The sequence below is a fragment of the Pseudorca crassidens genome, chromosome 11 (genome assembly GCF_039906515.1).
Source record: "Pseudorca crassidens isolate mPseCra1 chromosome 11, mPseCra1.hap1, whole genome shotgun sequence".
Lineage (NCBI taxonomy): Eukaryota > Metazoa > Chordata > Mammalia > Artiodactyla > Delphinidae > Pseudorca > Pseudorca crassidens.
In genome coordinates this window covers 37,912,079-37,932,259 of record NC_090306.1, presented here as the reverse complement: position 1 = coordinate 37,932,259, position 20,181 = coordinate 37,912,079, and the positions used below count along the sequence as shown (strand labels likewise).

The 20,181-nt window shown below is 36.4% G+C and overlaps 1 protein-coding gene across 4 annotated transcripts in view; it reads left to right on the top strand.

Moving 5' to 3' along the window:
- Nucleotides 1-20,181, top strand: part of ADAMTS20 (ADAM metallopeptidase with thrombospondin type 1 motif 20) — a 195,783-nt gene that overhangs the window by 172,103 nt on the left and 3,499 nt on the right. For all 4 annotated transcript variants that reach the window (XM_067696234.1, XM_067696235.1, XM_067696233.1 and 1 more), the window contains 2 exons: nt 3,981-4,072; nt 19,635-19,739. In XM_067696234.1, the coding sequence (XP_067552335.1) occupies nt 3,981-4,072; nt 19,635-19,739 (197 nt within the window). The remainder of the gene's footprint in view (nt 1-3,980; nt 4,073-19,634; nt 19,740-20,181) is intronic.

The following is a 20,181-nucleotide window of genomic DNA, read 5'->3' as shown; positions in this document are numbered from 1 at the left end:
GTACCAACTCAGGACCGTTATTTCAGCAAACTTTCCTTTTTCTCTTACATCACCAATTCTTCTTCCATTTCTTTAACTCCAATGCCAAATTCTTGATTTTCATTTCATTTGATCCATCAGCAGTCTTTGGTTTCCAGGACTTCTCACTCTCATCATTTGGCTCCTGTCTTGGTCACTCTTTCTCCCATCTTTCTCACTGTTTCTCAACTTGGCTAGTTACTCTTCATTTTATACAACACTGAGTATTGAAGAACTTCAGGACTCAGTCATTCCCTTAAGGATCTCTTTCAACTTATAGATTTCAAATACCATCTATTAAATGACAGTCCCAAATGTATATCTCTAATTCAGACTGCTTCCCTGAATTCCAAGATTCAACTCCCTACTCCGCATACCCACATGAAATCTAATATGTGTCTGACAATGTATCCAAGACTGAACTTTCTTTTTTTTTTAATTGGAGTATAATTGCTTTGCCATGTTGTGTTAGTTTCTGCTGTACAATGAAGTGAATCAGCGATATGTATACCTATGCCCCTCCCTCTTGGACCTCCCTCCCACCGCCCCATCCCACCCATCTAGGTTATCACAGAGCACTGAGCTGAGCTTCCTGTGCTTTATAGCAGGTTCCCACTAGCTATCTATTTTACACATGGTAGTGCATATATGTCATTCCTAACCCCACAGTTTGTCCCACCCTCCCCTTCCCCCACTGCATCCACATGTTCATTCTGCATCTCTATTCCTGCCCTGGAAATAGGTTCATCTGTACCCTTTTTCTAGATTCTACATATATGCATTAATATATGATATTTGTTTTTCTCTTTCTGACTTACTTCACTCTGTATGACAGACTCTAGGTCCATTCACAACTCTACAAAGGAACCAGTCCTTCTACCCAAATTTTTACCATTTCAGTAAATGGCAACTATCAACTTCTAGTTACTCTTGCTAAAACATAGCAATGTCTTTAACTCCTCACTTTATCTCACACCTACGTGCCATCCATCATCAAATTCTGTCAGGTGAATCATTAACATACATGCTGCTGTGCACTGTATTGTGTCCTGCATAATTCATATGATGAAGCCCTAATCCCCAATGTGACAGTGTTTGGTCCTGGGGAGATAATTAGGTCTAGATTAGTTCATGAGGGTGGGGCCATAATTGTAAGATGAATGCCCTTATAAAAAAAAGAGGAAAAGACACCAGGACTCTCTTTCTCTGCCATGTGAGAACACAGCAAGAAGACGATCTCCAAGCCAGGAAGGGGGGCTCTCACCAGAACTTGACCGTGTTTGCACCTGCACTTCTTTTGTTTAAGCCCCCAAGTCTGTGATAGTTTGTTAGGGCAGCTTGAGCTAAGACACATGCAAAATCCCACTTTGCCATTATCTCATTTGCTATAACCGTGGGCCAAGTCCATATCATTTTTTTCACCTGGATTCTTATGCTTACTGACTGGTATTCCTGTTTATTCTGGTAGCACTCAGGTTCCTTTTCACCTTTTCCCCAACTCCTGACCTAGATTCTCTTCTCAATAGAGAATCCAGAGTGATCCCTTAAAACGTAAGCCATGTCTTGTCTTATACATTATCTCATTTCATCTTTTTAATAACCCCAACGTCTGCTCAAAACTCTCCAAACATCTCCCATCTAACTCATAACAGAATTAAAAATCCTGCCGATGGTCAATAAAACTCAATAAGACCTTCCCACCTCCATTACCTTTCTGCTCCTTCCCTCCACACTCCTCCCTTGCACGATCTGGTTCAGACACATTTGTCCCTTTGCTGTCTCTTGAATACATCAAGCATGCCCTCCACCCCTCCTTAAGGCCTTTGCACTTTCTGTTCTATCTGCCTAGAATGATTGTCTGTCGGGTTTACCCCTCAGTTTCTTCCTGGTCTCTGCTTAAATACACCTTCCCAATAAGTTCATCCTGGACCCTCTCCACTCCAAAACTCCCTTTCTTCTCATTCTTTTCCTGCTTTATTTTTTATTTTTTTCTATAGCATTGATCACCTACAACATATGATAGTATCTACTCTATTACTTGTTTCTCTCTGGTAGCACTCAGGTTCCATCGGCCCCTATGTCATCCACTATTGTGCTCTTACAGTACTTATAATAATGCCCAATACGCAATAGGTTCTAAAGAAATATTTGCTGAATAGAAGTCAACTTTCCTCAAGAAACTATCTTAAGGAAATCTTGAAGACAAATTTGAATTAACCAAAGTGAGGAGAAGGAGTTTCAGGAGGAGACATCATGAACACAGCATGAAATGGTGAAGCATTTTGGTTCCACTAGAGAATAAGGAATAGTCTAGTTTTGTCTAAGCATAAATTGAATGGAGGTTGGGGGATAACCGCTTATTAGAGAAGTTCCCAGAAAGCAGATCATGAAGAACAACGTGTACTAAACTATACAACTGAATTTATCTTTTAAGTTATGGGGACCTTTGGGGTAAAAGTATAAACAGGGGAGGGAACAGGCTCAGTTGGAGAGAGAGCAAATTGTATCCATGAAGATATTTAGGAAGCTAATATAATAGTTCAGATAGAAGGTGATAAGGACCTAAATTAGGGACTTGGTTCAGAAGAGAGAACCTGAGAGAAATATTAAAGAGGTACACTCTATGATTTTCCAACAGATGGAATATGGGGATTTGTGGCATGGAATATTTAGAAAGAGTTCCAAAATAACTGGGCAGATGCTGATATAGTTCAATGAGATGAGAAATATAGCAGGGGGAATATGTTTGGAGAAAAAGATAATGCATTTAGCTTTGGACATGTTAAGCGAGAGCTGTCTGTGGGTTATCCAGGGAATGATGGAGGAGATAATAGCAAAGGCTAATTTGAAAACTGTGTCAGTTTGCCCAGCCTAACCCTAAGTACCACGCATAAGCAGTGGTGTGCGGATAAATGTTTAACAACCAGCTCTTAACAATCAGGAAAAAAAAAGTTTGATTTGTAGGTTTTGCCAGTTTCCATGGGGTATATATTCCCACCATGGCCAATTTTAAGCTACCAACATGAGCTCATTATGCATGGAGTTGGGAAGAGACACACACAATTGGTTCTCATGATTTGGTACAAGCTGACTCTGGCACACCATAGAAGGCCTGCTGGCTTTGGAAGCTGCCCTTGGAGATATGACAAATATTTCCAGAAATGTTACCTTTGGGGATTGCCTCTAGGGGGGCTGGTGTCATCATGAGGGCATGCAGTGATCTTGCAGTCCTCCTGAAAGATATTTGAAACAACATTAGCAGAGGTGAGAGCCACCGACTGCATGAGCATTAGTTGGGATGTTATTTAAGTGATTCAAGCATGAATAAGTGATTGTACCAGCTAACCTTTAGGGTTCCTCCCAACCTATTTTTGAGCCAATGACTCTTTCTTTCTGATACTTTATATGGAATCCCCAGCATTGTTGCCAGTCAAGAAATTTTGCTAATAACAATAGCAAAAGTAAGATTAGAAAGAACGAAATAGTAATAGAAGAAATCAAAGAAAATGGCACACTTTTTACCTTCATGTTTTTGAATTCTCTAAATGAATTGATATGCATACTCTCTATAAGTACGTATATGTTGCTTTATCATAATTTATCTTTAACTAATGTTTTTTCCTCTGTAATTTTGCTCCTTATGCCACTTTATCTATTTTAGATATTCACTATGATGTAAAATATGATAGAGCATTTATTTAGCTTTTAAAACATACGGATTAGTTACAGATGTCCCTGTCATATTTTAGAGCAATTTATGAGGTGAACATTTTTATATTAAATAAATATTTGAGAGCCTGATCTATATTATGTACTACAATTGTGCAACATTTTTGCTTAAAATTTTGGATTAGTTATATGAATGTATTTAAGAATGTAATATGAAGACTGCATGTTTTGCAATGAAGATGTGAAAACATACAATGTCTCAGTGCTAAAGAATTTCATTTATTATTTTCTAGCTACAGACCTTCTTTTTGCCCAGACAGTATTTGGAAACGCAGTTCCATTTGCCACAGCTGGAGATTGCTATAGTGCAGCCAGATGCCCACAGGTATTTCATAGTTGAGTATTTTTTCTCACTGACTAAAGTTAATACTGTTTCTCTTCATTCACTTTCTTGACCAAAATACTGCAAGAAACATAAGTAACTAGAAAATGCAAACTTCTGACATGAAATTCATTTCAAAGGTTATAGATAAACTTTGGAGGAAAAGCATCTTTACCAGTACCAGGTTTGTGTGAAGGGTGTAATAATAAGAATTTTAAATTGTTTAGATTCTGTTTCTCCTTCCATGATGCTTTATCACTGTCAATCTTTTGACTTAGTCCATAGAAATGAATGGACATAAGTTACAAGGTAAAGGAATGGATCACAAACATGTGACTTTCATACACTGCTGCTAACAACAGTTTTATTAGCTGTTTGGGCCTGTAACATTCTCAGAATAACTTTCTATTACTGTGAAATAATACATTTCCATGTATTTATTCTTGTTTTTATCCTTTCTTTTGCAGAGTTCTCTTTGCACACCCTTTTATGTCATTTTTGAGCTTTCCAGTACAAAGTGTGCTTCCTAGAAGAGATTTGCTGTCTCATTTTTTTAACATAGGATTTTATAAATTCTGTGTGAATAACATTTTTTATGATAAGATACAGAGACATAAGCTAGGTGAATATACCATTATTAGGTAGATTTATAGATTAATGAAAAATCCTGCCCAGGAGATAGTAATTATAATAATCATTTCATTTTGAAGAGAACTAGCTAAAGGGTTTGCCATAGCCCTCTCTTCTAAGAATTTCTCATTCACAGTTTTCATCCTATGACATAGAAAGTATGCTTATGCTAAAAAGAGAGGGCATTTTCTATATTAGAGAAGGACACTTAAAGGAGTTCAAAAGACACTAGAACTACAGGCTGAAATGAATATGAAAAAAGTTAACTGGAATAAATATATAAATCTTAGGTCCATAAATGCAAGTAGAACCTGGCAATGTCATATAAAAAGACCTAGGTGTTTTATTCAACCACCATGAGTTCAATATAACTAGTGTAGATCAAGTAGTAATTTCTTTTTTCTTTTTCTTTTTTTTTCATATTGAGTTATTTTTATTGGCTGGCATAATACAAGGATTATTTTCCTCTTCACGGAACAAAATGTGATACCACATTTCTTTACAATTAAATTAAGGCTAAAGAACAACAAAGACATTATGATTCATATGATGCATTGGAAACATATTGCCTGTGCTCCACTTGAGCAGAGGGTAGAATGCCTTTACTTTGTTGCTTTATGAAATGCCAGGTCTTCAGGGCAAATCCTATTAAGGGGTTTTAGTTCCTGCCTGATACTTCGCTTCTCTGCCACTGCATTGGAGATGGCTCAGGATTGTTCAGCCCATGGTTGGACTTGATTTAGAAATTAAAACTACCAAATTGGGAAATGTGTCCATTCATTCTTTCTCATCTATTTATCCATCCAATATCTATCATATCTATAATATTATATGGCCCGCGTACCGAAAAAAAAAAAAATTTCTGTCTGGGAAAGATAAATTTTTAATCTATCTAGGAGTAGAAGGTGACAATCAGGAAAAAAAGGAAGGTTTAAATTTCATTATGTTAGGAAAATGAAGAAGGTAGCCAGGAAAATGGTGGGAGGTTATGATAACTACTATTAAATATGTAAGGAGCTCCATGAAAGAGGAGTGACTTCAGTATGTGTTACTCAAGGAGACATTAATAGGGCAGATTCCAGCTCAAGATAAAGAAGACTTTTGACAAGGAGAATTGCCCAATAAAGAGACCACCCCCCCAAAAAAAATCCGAGGCCTCAATAAATCACTAATTTTTGCCAATATTTTTGTAAATTGATCTTGTATTCTGCAACCTTGCTGAATTCATTTATTAGTTGTAATAGTTTTTTATTGGATTCCCCGGGATATTCTATATACATAGTAATGTCACGCACAAATAATTTTACTTCTTCCTTTGCAATCTGGATGCCTTTTATTTCTTTACCTTGCCTCATTACACTAGCTAAAACTTCCAGGATAGTGTTGAGTAGAAGTGACAAAAGTGGACATCCTTGTCCTATTCTTGATTTCAGAGGGAAAGCATTCAGTCCTTCATCATTGAGTGTGTTAGCTATGAGTTTTGTAGATGCCTTTGATTAGATTGAGGAAGTGCCCTTCTTTTCCTAATTGAAGTGGTGTTATCATGACTGTTGGATTTTGTCAAATGCTCCTTCTGCATCTGTTGTGATGATCCTGTGGTTCTTGTCCATTACCGTTGTGATAAGGTGTATCACACAGCTTGATTTTTTTTTTTTTTTTTTTTTTTTTTTTTTTGCGTTACGCGGGCCTCTCACCATTGTGGCCTCTCCCGTTGCGGAGCACAGGCTCCGGACGCGCAGGCTCAGAGGCCATGGCTCACAGGCCCAGCCGCTCCGCGGCATGTGGGATCCTCCTGGACCGGGGCATGAACCCGCGTCCCTTGCATCGGCAGGCGGACTCTCAACCACTGCGCCACCAGGGAAGCCCACTGATTGATTTTTGTATGTTGAAACAATCTTGCATTCCTGGGGAAATCCCACTTGGTCATGAGGTCTAATCCTTTTTATATGTTGCTAGATTTTCCTCTGTATTCAGAAGAGATATTGGCCTATTATTTTCTTTTTTTGTGATGTCTTTTTCTGGTTTTGGTGTCAGGGAAGTACTGGCTCCATAGAATAAATTGGGAAGTGGTCCCTCCTCTTCTACTTTTTCGGAAGAGTTTGTGAAAAATTAATGTTTGGTAGGATTCACCAGCAAAGCCATCTGAGCTCAGGCTTTTCTTTGTGAAAGTTGTTTTATTTACTAATTCAGTCTCTTTACTTACTGTAGATCTTTTCAGATTTCCTAGTTCTTCTTGAGTCTGTTTTGGTAAGCTTATGTTTTTTGTTTTTGCTTTTAGGAATTTGTCTATTTCACCAAAGTTATCTAATTGGTTAGCATGTAATTGTATGTAATATTCCATATAATCCTTTATATTCCTGTGAGATTCACAATCATGTCCCCTCTTTGATTCCTGATTTTAGAGCTTTGAGTCTCCTCTCTCTTTTCTTGGTTTGTCAATTTTGTTCTTTTCAAAAATCCAACTTTTGATTTTATTGATTTTCTCTGTTATTTTTCTCTTCTTTGTTTCATCAATTTCCACTCTATTCATTATCATTTCTTTCCTTCTGCTTGCTTTAGATTTAATTTGCTCTCCTTTTTTTCAGTGCTTTAGGTGGAAGGTTAGGTCATTGGTATGAGATCTTTTTTCTCTTTTAATATAGGCATTTGCAGCTGTAAATTTTCCTTTAAGCACTTCTTTTGCAGCATCCCTGAAGTTTTGGTATGTTGTGAATTCATTTTCATTCATCTTAAAGTATTTTCTATTATCACTTGTGGTGTCTCATTTGACTCACTGGTTATTTAGGAGTGTGGTGTTTAAGTCCCATGTATTTGTGAATTTCCCACATTTCCTTCTGTTATTGATTTCTACTTTCATTCCATTGTGGTTGGAAAACACACTTTGTATTATTCAATCTTTTAAAATTTATTGAGGCTTGTTTTATACATAGCATATGGCTGTCCTGGAAAATGTTCAATATGTGCTTGGAAAGAATGTGTGTTCTGTTGTTGTTGGGTGAAGTGTTCTGTAGATGTCTGTCAGGCCTTGTTGGTTGAAAGTATTGTTCAACTCTTCCATTTCCTTGTTGATCTTCTGCCTAGTTATTCTATCTATGGAAACTTTGCAGCTATTATTGCTGAATTGTCTGCTTCTCACTTCAATCCTTTTGTTTCGTTTATTTTGTATTAGATTTATTTACCTTGTGATTTTGTTGTACATGACTGTATGCTGTAATTGTCATAATATCCTGATATAGTGACCCTTATATCATTATAAAATGTTCTTCTTTATCTGTAGTACCATTTTGTTTTGTTTTGTTTTAAAGTCTAATTTATCTGATATTAGAATGGCTACTCAGGCTGCTTATAGTACATGGTATATATGTTTTCATCCCATTTGCTTTTAACCTATATATTTTTGGATCCTAAAAGTGTCTCCTACAGGGAGTACTTTGTTGAATCTCTGCCTTTTGATTGGATTGCTTAATGTTGTAACTGATATGTCTGGATTTATCTTTGCCATTTTACTTTTTGTTTTTATAGGTCTTGTATTGTTTTTGTCTCTTCTTTACTGCTTTTTTTATTCAGTGAACATTTTCTAGTGTAACATTTTAATTTCCTTAATAATTTTCTCACTATATTTTAAATTGCTTTCTTAATGGTTGCTCTAGGGCTTACAATGTACATCTTAACTCTACTACAGAATCTTCTCCAGAATTATACTACCTAATTGCAGTGACATATAGAAACATTACTCCTATATATACTCTTTTTCCTCTTCCCTTTTTTTTTTTCTTTTGCAGTACATGGGCCTCTCACTGTTGTGGCCTCTCCCATTGCGGAGCACAGGCTCCGGACGCGCAGGCTCAGCGGCCATGGCTCACGGGCCCAGCCGCTCCACGGCATGTGGGATCTTACTGGACCGGGGCACGAACCCATGTCCCCCGCATCGGCAGGCAGACTCTCAACCACTGCACCACCAGGGAAGCCCTCTTCTTCCCTTTTTTTTTTTTTGTTATATTTGTTGTCCATATACCTACCTGTGTAACAAACCACAATACATTTTTATAGTGTTACTTTATATAATTTTATATCTTTTAGAGATAAGAAATGAGAGAACTTATATTTCATTGAGTTTTTTACATGAGCCTTTTTATTTAGCATTTCTGGTTCTCTTCATTTCTTCCTGTGGTTCTGAGTTATCAGCTGCTGTCATTTAATTACTGCAAAATAGCTTTGCTTCCATCTGCTTTATTTGTGGCATTATTATCAAATATACTACATTTCTATATTATACTGGTCAGTAGTATAATTACATACATATTGGTTTATATAATTGCTTTTTAAACAAGAGAATAAAGAAAAAGAAATATGCAATTATAGTGTCTTTTATGATTACTGCAATTACCTCTACTAGTACGCTTTGGTTGTTTTGTATTGTCTGATGTCACTTGACTTCAGCCTGAAAAACTTCCTTTAGTATGTCTAATAATAACTAGTATGTCTGCTAATAACAAATCCTCTCAGTTTTGTCTATCTGGGAATGTCTTTATTTTGCATTCATTCTTGAGAGATTGATTTTCTAGAAAATTATTTTACAGTTTTTATTTTTCAGCACTTTAAATATGCCATCCCACTGTCCTCTGGCTTCTAGAACTCAGCTATTTATCTTACTGGGATTCCCACATATGTGGTCATTTTTCTCTTGATGCTTTCAGTTTTTTTGTTTTTTTTTTTTTTGACTTTCAGCGTCTTTACTGTGACATATCTGGATGTAGATCTCTGTGTCTACTTAACTTGGAGTCTGTTGAGCTTCTTAGATGTGTAGGTTAATGCATTTCATGAAATTTAGACAGTTTTCAGCCATTATTTCTTCAAATATATTTTCTGCTCTATTTGGTACTTCCATCATGCATATGTTGGTGCACTTAATGGCGTCCCTTTATTTCTCTGAGGCTTTATTCATTTTTTCTTCATTCTTTTTTCTATTTTTCAGATTGTTTCATCACTATTGATATCTTTTCAAGTTTGCTGATTATTCTGCCAGCTCAAATCTACTGATCGATCTGCTCTAGTGAATTTATTATTTTGGTTATTGTACTTTTAAACTCCTGAAGTTGTCCTTTGGCTCTTTTTATAAATATAATTTTTATTTCTTTATTGACAGTCTCTCTTTGATGAGACATTATTATCATACCTTCCTTTACTTTTTTAAACACAGTTTTCTGTAGTTCTTTGGGCATATTTATAATAGGTACTTTGAAGTCTTTATCTGCTTAGCCTGACATCTGAAACCTCTCAAAGGCAGTTTCTGTTGCCTTTTCCCTGGTATATGAGTCATCCTTTCCAGTTTCTTTGCATGTTTCACAATTTTTTGTTGAAAACCAGGCATTTTAGATAAGATATTTTAGCAACTGTGGATACTAAGTTTCCCCTTCCCTCTAGGATTTGTTGTTTGCTTGCTTATGTATTTGTTTAGCTCTTTGGCTGGGCTATTTCAGGGACATCTATTTCCCCTGTGGTGTGCAGCCTTTAATGTCACTCCTCAGAGGGCTCAGCCTTGGACATGTACACTGTCACCCCAATCCTCCTGGAATGACAGTGTTTTTAGTTGGCCTGTCTTTGATGAAGTTTCTAGATGGCCTGCCTCTACTGATATCACACTCAGCTCTTAGCTTCCACTAATTAGTATATGATCACTTTGTTCTTTCAGTAACATCCTGGAGGCATAAATTACTACATGGTCTGATCCAATTAAACTCAGGCCCCTTGGCCAGGGTAGTCTTATAGGTCAGTCTTTGAGGTCAGGTCAGACTTCAAGAGGAGCCCTTCTTGGCTGTCTCTTTCCCTGGTTTTCTCTGATAAACTGAGCTTTGACCTACCATTTGGCTTCTTGCTCTCATCCAGTTACCCCCATCCTCCTCTTAACTGCACACCACTAAAATCTTATTTTCAATATGCCCTTTAGGCTTAAATTTCCCCATGTTCAGTCCCAAATAAGCTCAGTCTCCTTAGGAAAAGCTATGGAATTTTCTGTTCTTACAGATTGATTTTCCCCCAAGGAAGGACCTTTGCACCAATTCTGTGGATTGAGTGGGTAGAACCCACTTTGCAGAGTAACATCCCCCATCTATAAGCAGAATGCTGGGTAATGGCAACATCCCCTGGTCTTCTTGGCTTGCCTTGCTCAGCATGGAACTTCTGCCCTACCAGTGATTTTGAGTGGGACTGACTCAGGCCTTGTGTTCTTGGGCTGCCTGCCTGGGGCAGATCTTCTGATCTATGAGCAGGGACTGAGTGGTGGAAGGGAGCTTCAGACTCTCCGCCATTCTTGCCTCTAAGACAGCTTCAGCAACACAGAGCTGGGTGAGATGAGGAGTGCTGGTGTCCCCCAACCCCCGCCGCCCCCCACACACCCTAGGAGAAAGCTTAGCCCTAGCAGAGAGCTGGGGGAAATACAGTCCTGTGTTCGTAGCTGCACCCACGAAGAGTAGAACTGTCATCTTGCTGAGGTGGGGAAGAGAGGACAGGTCATGGTTCAGATGTCACAGATGCTTACTGTTCTTACCTAGATTTCATAGATTTTCCCGAATAAATGTTTCTCCATTTTTTTGTATAGCCTTAGGACAATTTCAAGAGACTTGAAATGGTTTTGTATTTTATATATTTTTTGTATTTGAAATTAAACATTTTATTTTGAGGTAACTGTTGACTGACATGTAGTTCTAAGGAATAATACAGAGATCCCATGTACCCAGTTTCCCCAAATGGTAACATCTTGCATGATTATAGTATAATATCACAACTAGGATATTGACATTTCTACATCAATATACAGAACATTTTTATCACCACAAGAACTTTATTTTTTTTTATTTAATTTAATTTAATTTTGGGCTGCGTTGGGTGTTCATTGCTGTGTGCGGGCTTTCTCTAGTTGCAGCAAGTGAGGGCTACTCTTCATTGCGTTGCACAGGGTTCTCATTGTGGTGGCTTCTCTTGTTGCGGAGCACAGGCTCTAGGCACGCAGGCTTCAGTGATTGTGGCATGCAGGCTCAGTAGTTGTGGCTCTCAGGCTCTAGAGTGCAGGCTCAGTAGTTGTGGCGCATGGGCTTAGTTGCTCCACGGCATGTGCGATCTTCCCGGACCAGGGATCGAATCTGTATCCCCTGCACTGGCAAGTGGATTCTTAACCACTGCGCCATCAGGGAAGCCCCACAAGAACTTTTATAATGACAACTACTTCCCTCCTACCACCAGCCTCACTTTATCCTCTAGCAACCACTAATCTAGCCTTCATTTCCATAATTTTTGTCTTTTCAAAGATGTTATATAGGTGGAATCATACTAGTATGTATGTCTAGAACTTCTAGCATTATTTTGAAGAGTGGTGATAGTGGACATGCTTTAACTGCTTCTGATCTTAGGGGGAAAGCATTCAGTCTTTCACCATTAACTGTAATGTTAGCTATAGATTTTTGGTAAGTGTTCTTTATCAAGTTGAAGGAAGTTCCCCTCTATTCCTATTTTTCTCTATTGTTTCACTGAAGAAAGAGTCCACAGGTCTCCTCAAAAGCCATTCCAAATGTGCTCCCTCTATTGGCTATATTTTTTAAGGTACACAGCTTTGCAGAGGAATCTCAGGTTCTCATTCAATCTTTGAGCCTGGTTAGCTCTATTCATGTCCATTCTTCTCCTTCCCTGCTTCGCTCATGTTGGCCTACCAGATGATTGGTCTCCCTGCAAAATGGTGACTCTCTGACCTACATCTTTTATTTAGTTCTCTTCCCAGGACTATGCTTTTCCTGATGAACTCCCCCTTCTGAAGTCTTACACTATGTCTCTTTGAACAGTTGTTCTAAGGTCAAGGATGTGTATTCTAAAACTTTTAGCACTTTAAACAATCTTTTCTTTCACATATGGATATTTAAAATAGCTTTTCCATTTTGACCCTTTTAAATGGAGATTATTCAGTCTCCAATGACCAACCCATGTCAAGACTGGTCAACTTTGTCCAACAATCCATATTCCTTCTAATCAGTGCCTTCTGGTCATATACTTGATATGATTAGAAAGAAGTAAATTAGAAAGAAGTAAATGCCACCTAGAGATGTGAAGAGTGTGCTACAAGGTACTATTACCTCGGAAAGGTCATGACATTCTGGGAATCTGGTCCTTTTCATTACATGTTGAATTGAATAAATCTGGTCAATGAGACATCAACAAAATTCACAGGAGACTGATATACAAATAAGTAATATAACTGTCAAGTGGAATCAAAACTCCTTTTATCTCATTAGTAAACTTTGCTTATAGAAAATATCTTAACAGAAAACTAATTATTATAAACAGCATATTTCTCAATGAGCATGAGATCAGAATAAGAGATCTTAGCACAATCAAGTTTTTAAATGGTAAAACAGATATTTTCAGTAATTTCTAACACTATTACTCCAATTTTTATGTAACCCCATTTTCCCCTACAATATCTTGAGAAAAGTACATAGTTATAAACTGGGTAACCCCAATTTACAGTTGGAGAAACAGACACTCTGTGTCAACAACCTGTACAAGATCCTTGAGGAAGTCAGAGGTAGCCCCAGTGTAGTAATAAAATGCTCCTCTCTGCTAGTCAAGGTGAGATGGCTCTTCCACTTAGTTTGCATTTCTGGAATGCAAAGCTCTATTTCCAAAATTAGATGTTATTGGGCATAGGTATGTGCTGTCAAAAAAAGGTATGCCCATTTTTTTCAGTCTGTATTCAAGTGCCTGAAGTTACTGTTACCAAAAATACAAACTGTCCAGTATTCTTGAAGCTATTCTGTCAAATATATAAACCAGATTCTGTGTTAAGTTATATAAGATTTGCATGAATACTTTCCAGATGTTTGATGTCACAGAAAGAACTTATTCCGTTGTTTGGGATTCCTCAAAACCATATTCTCTTTGTTTGCATATGACAGGGCACCCCGGGACATGAATGCTAAAAAGAAAATGGACACATATGGCACTCTCTAGGGAAAATAAACTTTGCCACATTGTAATATAAGATGAAGTTAAGGAGTGTGATGTGACTTTAGAATATATATATATATATATATATATATATATATATATATATATACCTCAAAAGTGAAGTAAAATGTTTGGTACTTTTCACAGAGCCATAAAAAAAAAAAAACAAAACACTATGTGTATCTCTTAAGCCGTTTTGTAATTAATGTTGATTACATGAGAGCTAGAGAAATAACCAATGCCAGAGGATCATGGCCAGCATCCATTTTGAGTATTCAGAGCCAGTTTTTACATATTTTGAACGTGTATTCTTTATTATCAGACTGCAGAGTTTGATATATATGCATAAGATCTACCCTTTTATTTATATTGTTTAGATCATCTCTCTCCTTATTTTTGCCTGCTTGATCTATTTTGTTATTAAAAGTGGTATATTAAAATTTCCTATTATTAGGATGTTTCTACCTATGTCTCCTTTCATCTCCTGTAGTTTTGTTTCATAAAAGTTGCTGTGTTTGGGCTTCCCTGGTGGCGCAGTGGTTGAGAGTCCATCTGCCGATGCAGGGGACGCCGGTTCGTGCCCCGGTCCGGGAAGATCCCACATGCCGCGGAGCGGCTGGGCCCGTGAGCCATGGCCGCTGAGCCTGCGTGTCCGGAGCCTGTGCTCTACAATGGGAGAGGCCACAACAGTGAGAGGCCCGCATACCGCGATAAAAAAGAAAAAAAGTTGCTGTGTTATTTGATGCATAATACTCACATATTACGTCTTCATTGTGGATTATGGTTTTTAGCACTTCTTTGTCATGTTTTCCTGATTTCATACTTGAATTCTATTCTACCTTATCAGGATTTGCTACCCCTGTTCTCTATGTACATTTTCCTGGTATACTTTTGCACATGCTTTTAGTTTTGGCCTTTATGAGTCACTTTAAGTGTGTCTATTACATATAGCATGTACTTGGGTTTTGTTTGCAAGTCAATTGGAAATTTTTTTCTTTAAATAGGTGTTATATTCATTCACATCTTAAGGTGAAAAAAACACAATAAAATTGCCTTTATTAGTATACAGTTTTAACATACATACAGATTCATGTTACTTTACCATAATCTGAATATAGAATAGGTCCCTCACATTTCCTCCATGGAGTCAGTTCCTCCCTCCCACCTAACTCCTGGTACACACTGATCTTTTTTCTGTTGCTTTAGTTTTGCATTTTCTGAGATGACATAGATATGTGTTATAAATGGAATCACACAATATGTAACCTTTTGAGATTGACTTCCTTCACTCAACATAATGCCTTTGAGGTCCATCTGTGTTTTTGCATGTGTCAATAATTTTTTCTTCCTTATTTCTGAGCATTATTCCATCAAATGGATGTCATACAGCTGTCCTACAGTTTGTTCATTTGTTGGAAGAAAATGAGTTGTTTATAGTTTTTGGAGATTATGAATAGAGCTGAGATGCACATTTGCATACAGGTTTTTGTGTGAACGTACATTTTCATTTCTCTGGGATAAATGCCTATGAGTGAAATTTTAGGGTCACATGATATGTGTATGTTTAACTTTATAGGAAACTGCTAAACTGTTTGATACAGTGGCTGTACCGTTTTTTATTCCCACCAGCAAAGATTAAATTTCTAGTTGATTAGCTTCCTTGTCAGCACTTAGTATTGTCAAGTTTTTTGTTTGTTTTCCCATCTTCTGTGGTAGCTCAATGTAGTTTTAATTTACATTCCACTAATGGATAATAATGTTAAGTATCTTTCATATGCTTATTTTCCATGTATATACTCTTTGGTGAAGTGTATGCCCAAGTCTTTTGCTCATTTTTAAAATTAGGTTGTTTGTTTCCTTATTGTTCCTTACTGTTTAGTTTTGAGGGTTTTTTACATAGTCTGGTTACAAGTCTTTTGTTGTATATAACATTTCCAAGTCTTTTTCTCCTGGTCTGGACCTTATCTTTTCTTTCTCTTAATTGTCTTACACAGAGTGGAAGTTTTAAATTTTAATGAAGTCAAATTTATCATTTTTTTCTTTTGTGGGTTGTACATTTAATGTCATATTTAAGAGCCTTTGACTTACTCCAGGTTACAAAGATTTTCTTCTATGTGTTCTTAAAAATTTTTTTATAGTTCTATGCTTTACATCTAGACCTATGACTGATTTTGAACTAATTTTTTATGAAGTTGGAAGGGTTTTGCCTATAGACATCCAGTTGTCTTAACACCATTTGTTGAAAAGACAGTGCTTTCTCCAGTAAATTGCCTTTCCGCCTTTGTCAAAAATCAATTGGAGGGACTTTTCTGGTGGTCCAGTGGTTAAGAATCTACACTTCCAATGCAGGGGCATGGCTTCGATTTCTGGTTGGGGAGCTAAGATCCCATATGCCACGTGGTGAGGCCAAAAAAAAAAAAAAAAAAAAAATATATATATATATATATATATATAGCACATATTTATGTGGGTCTATTTCTGACTCTGTCTTCTGTTCCATTTATCTACATGTCTCTCTCTTCACCAACACAGCACTGTCTTGGTTATGATAGCTTTATTATAATAAGTGTTAAAACAAGGTAGTGTGGGTCCTTCAAATTTATTTTTTTTCAAACTTGTTTTAATTATTTTAATTTCTTTGTCTTTTGATATAAATTTTAGAATCATTTCTCTTATTGGAATTGCATTAGATCTATAGATCCCATTCATAATAAAATATGTGGAACAAACTTTAATATTGTAAAACCTAATGATATAATGGGCACATATGAACCAACCAGTCAATCAAAGAAGTGGAACATTAAAACTTGCATCTATTTCTGTGCTTTCCCTCTGCCTTGTATCCATAACTACTTTTTCCTTTGATGCAGCTAATTACTCAAGGGCAGACATTCCAATCTGTTGAATTCTTAGGTCTTCTGAATCACCTTACCTTCCACTTGTGATTTGGCTGTTAGAATTTTACTTCTTACGATGGCCTCTTCTAAAAAATGTCGAGAGTACAAGAGGAGATAAACTTCATACTACTTCAAAAAATCATATTTTTTAGTTGATACTATGTTGAACTAATTTTTCAAGTTAAATATTAGGTTAAAGGAGGTTTAAATTTTAATCTTAAATAAAGTAATGGAATTGAAATAAGTAATTAATTCAATTATTCAATCATTTATTACTTCTAAAGTTCCATAGGAATGTACCAGTACCTTTCTTATGGCACCTATAATTCTCTACATTGCATCACATTTATTTATGTGTATATCAGATTTAGTTTCCTCCATTTTATTAAAATATAATTGTCATTAAACATTGTATTAGTTTAAGATGTACAACATAATTATTTGACTATGTATATATTGAAAAATTATTACCACAATGGTTTTAGTTAACATCCATCACCTCACATAGTTACAATATTTTCTTTCTTGTGATGAGAACTTTTAAGATCTATTCTCTTAGCAACTTTCAAATATACAATACAGTATACTTAACTATAGTTACCATATTGCACATTAATCCCCAGGATTTATTTATCTTGTAAAACACCCTCACCCGTTTCCCCCTTCAGCTCCTACCTCTGGCAACCACCAATCTGTGCTTCACTTCTCAAACCTAGAGCAAAACCTCTCTCTGTATTGCAGTAGTGCTTCATACCAAGTCTGCCACTCAGTTAATTTCGAACAAATGAGTGAAGTGTATTTTTACCTCTGTCAATATCATCCCAGAGTTCAGTTGAATTGTTTTGCCATTTCTTTGAGATTGTATTATGTAGCTTTTGAACAAGGACTAAAGATGTAAACAAAGATCATGAAAATTAGTCTGGAGAAATGAAGCAGCAGATATTTCTAGACCCAACTCATTGTGTTAATGACCACCTAAGTCTCTCAGTACTGTAGTCAGTTGGATTTTTGTCTTTCCTTTCCAGCTGAATGCTTCCAAGCAACCTTGAGCAGGGAGGTAAAGAATAAATGGAAGTGTAAACTATTAGGTTGTGAAAACATTGCATTCCCCCAACTGGGGCACTCAGTAAGTGGTTAGCCACAGGAAACCTACACCACAGAATATAGTTCCATTTCTTTTATTTGGTGAGAGGCCTATTTATGAGTTAAGGTGGGATGAAGGTATTCAGTGCAAAACCTGTATGAGATGACTAAGTATTAACCAGTAGACTATATCCTTAGAATTGCTTCTTCTCATTCAAATATTCACTAATATAAAATTCTGATGTGTGTAGCGTTAGTGTCATTCATTATCACGAGCATGAAGAGTTTAGCTGTGTATTTGTGTATTAACTTTTACAATGCTAAAATTTAATATTTATAATGTTGCACTTCATTCATCCATTTAAAAACACTTACTGAGTGCCTAGGCCTTCTTTTGGACTCTAGGAATACAGCAATGAAGCACACATACAGGTCATATTCTAAATTTCATAACCAAATGACGTATATAACAATTAATTTTCTTTGAAATTTATCTAAAACAAATTATTTCTATTTTGGGGAAAATTCTCCATATATTATCATTGTATTATAAATGTATTTGAATCTCTATTTTGATTTTAAATAAGAAGTATATAAGATTCCTAAGAAATCTAACTTAATAAACTAAACTGATACATAATTTTTTAGCAGTTGTAATAATTCATATTATAAATATATTTGAAATCTATTTAGTTTGCTTTCATGACAAGATAATATTTTCATTGACATAACATAATCTTTAATGTTTTATCACTGTCTTGCTCAAGATTCCTGAGTCTTAGGCCATAGGATATTGTGATGTGATCTAAGATTGTCCTAATATCACTCTAAATCTGTATGTATATTAAACATTGGCAGTAGGCTTAATTAGCTTTCATTAAGTACAGCTTTTCAGTGTATAATTCTGTACTGCAAGATCGTATACATGTGCCACAAATTTTACCAATTTTAGTCAGGCACTTTCTTAATTAACAGATATTTAAAGTTTATTTTTAAATAAATTTATTTATTTTATTTATTTAATTTTGGCTGTGTTGGGTCTTTGTTGCTGCATACGGGCTTCTCATTGTGGTGGCTTCTCTTGCTGCAGTGCACGGGCTCTAGCGTGCAGGCTCAGTAGTTGTGGCGCACAGGCTTAGTTGCTCCGCGGCATGTGGGCTCTTCTCGGACCAGGTATTGAACCCGTGTCCCCTGCATTGGCAGGCGGATTCTCAACCACTGCGCCACCAGGGAAGCCCTAAAGTTTAAGTTTTAGCAGAGATAGTCTGGAATATTTTGACATGAAACTGGTTCTTGTGTCTTGAAAATAACTCGATCATAAAGCCACTAGGGGGCTCACATACCATGTGTGTAAATCATGTGGAATCAGACGTCCACATAACACTTCTGGGCTCTTAAAAGCACATGATAGCTGGGGCAATAATATCACATTCAGTAGTTTTGTGTGGTAGGTTAAAAAGTAACATTCTTAACGCAAAAGGTAAGGGCACAGTAACAGAAGATTCTAGGAAATACATTAAACAGGTGTAACTTAGGGAAATTAGCAACGAGGGGTCAAAAATTGAAACTGGAGAAATGTTAAAGTCTGGTTGGTATCAATCCCTGTGAACACCCATTCTGACTGGACTTGCTGTTGCTACAGGAGCATAAGCTCTAGCTGTCAACCCTAGAGTCCTAGTGTTGGACAGAATTACTTTTGCACAAATAACATTATCTGGTATTATTTCAGTTGTCTCTTGTAATTGAGAAGACTTATTTGTAATCAATTTAAAAAGTCTTTAGCCTGTTCATTTTCTTTAGTGTAAGGTTGTATCAATATTCTTTCATTTTCTAAAGAAAGAATCTTGAAAACCATTCGAGTCCTTTCTTACATAATTCCAATTCAGGTGTTTCCAGCAAAGTGGATGCTTAAATATTTTATGAATTCCATCTATTTTTATTTTGTTTTGTTTTCAATCCAGGGACAATTCAGCATTAATTTGGCTGGAACTGGAATGAAGATATCCAGTACAGCAAAGTGGCTTGCTCAGGGCAGTTATGCCTCTGTCATCATTCACAGATCACAAGTAAGTCCTGCTGGACCAAAAAATCTGTCTGAAATACTTCTGTGCTGTGAACTAGCATTAAAGGTCCTCTACTTTAAATTTAGAGTTATATGAAGTTAATGACTAATGCGTTATTGCATATGATGGGCTATATTACATATAATGAAATATAACATTAATTTATGAAATTATGGAATTGGGTTCATTTTTATTCATGTGCTTATGTAGGTTTTATATACATACACATTCATGTTTAGCCTACATATATCTGAACATGAAATCAAATGCCAGAGCATATAGATTGAAGTAGCTCAAGTTTGGGGTCGATGGCTTGAAATGCAGGTACTTCAAAAAGAGGTAGTGCTTTTAGCTATATTCTAATTATTAAAGGTTTGTAGGTTTTAATATTTCAAAGTGAGAGGTAACTTTTTGGTTTATTTACCTCACTACTTTGATTTAGTGA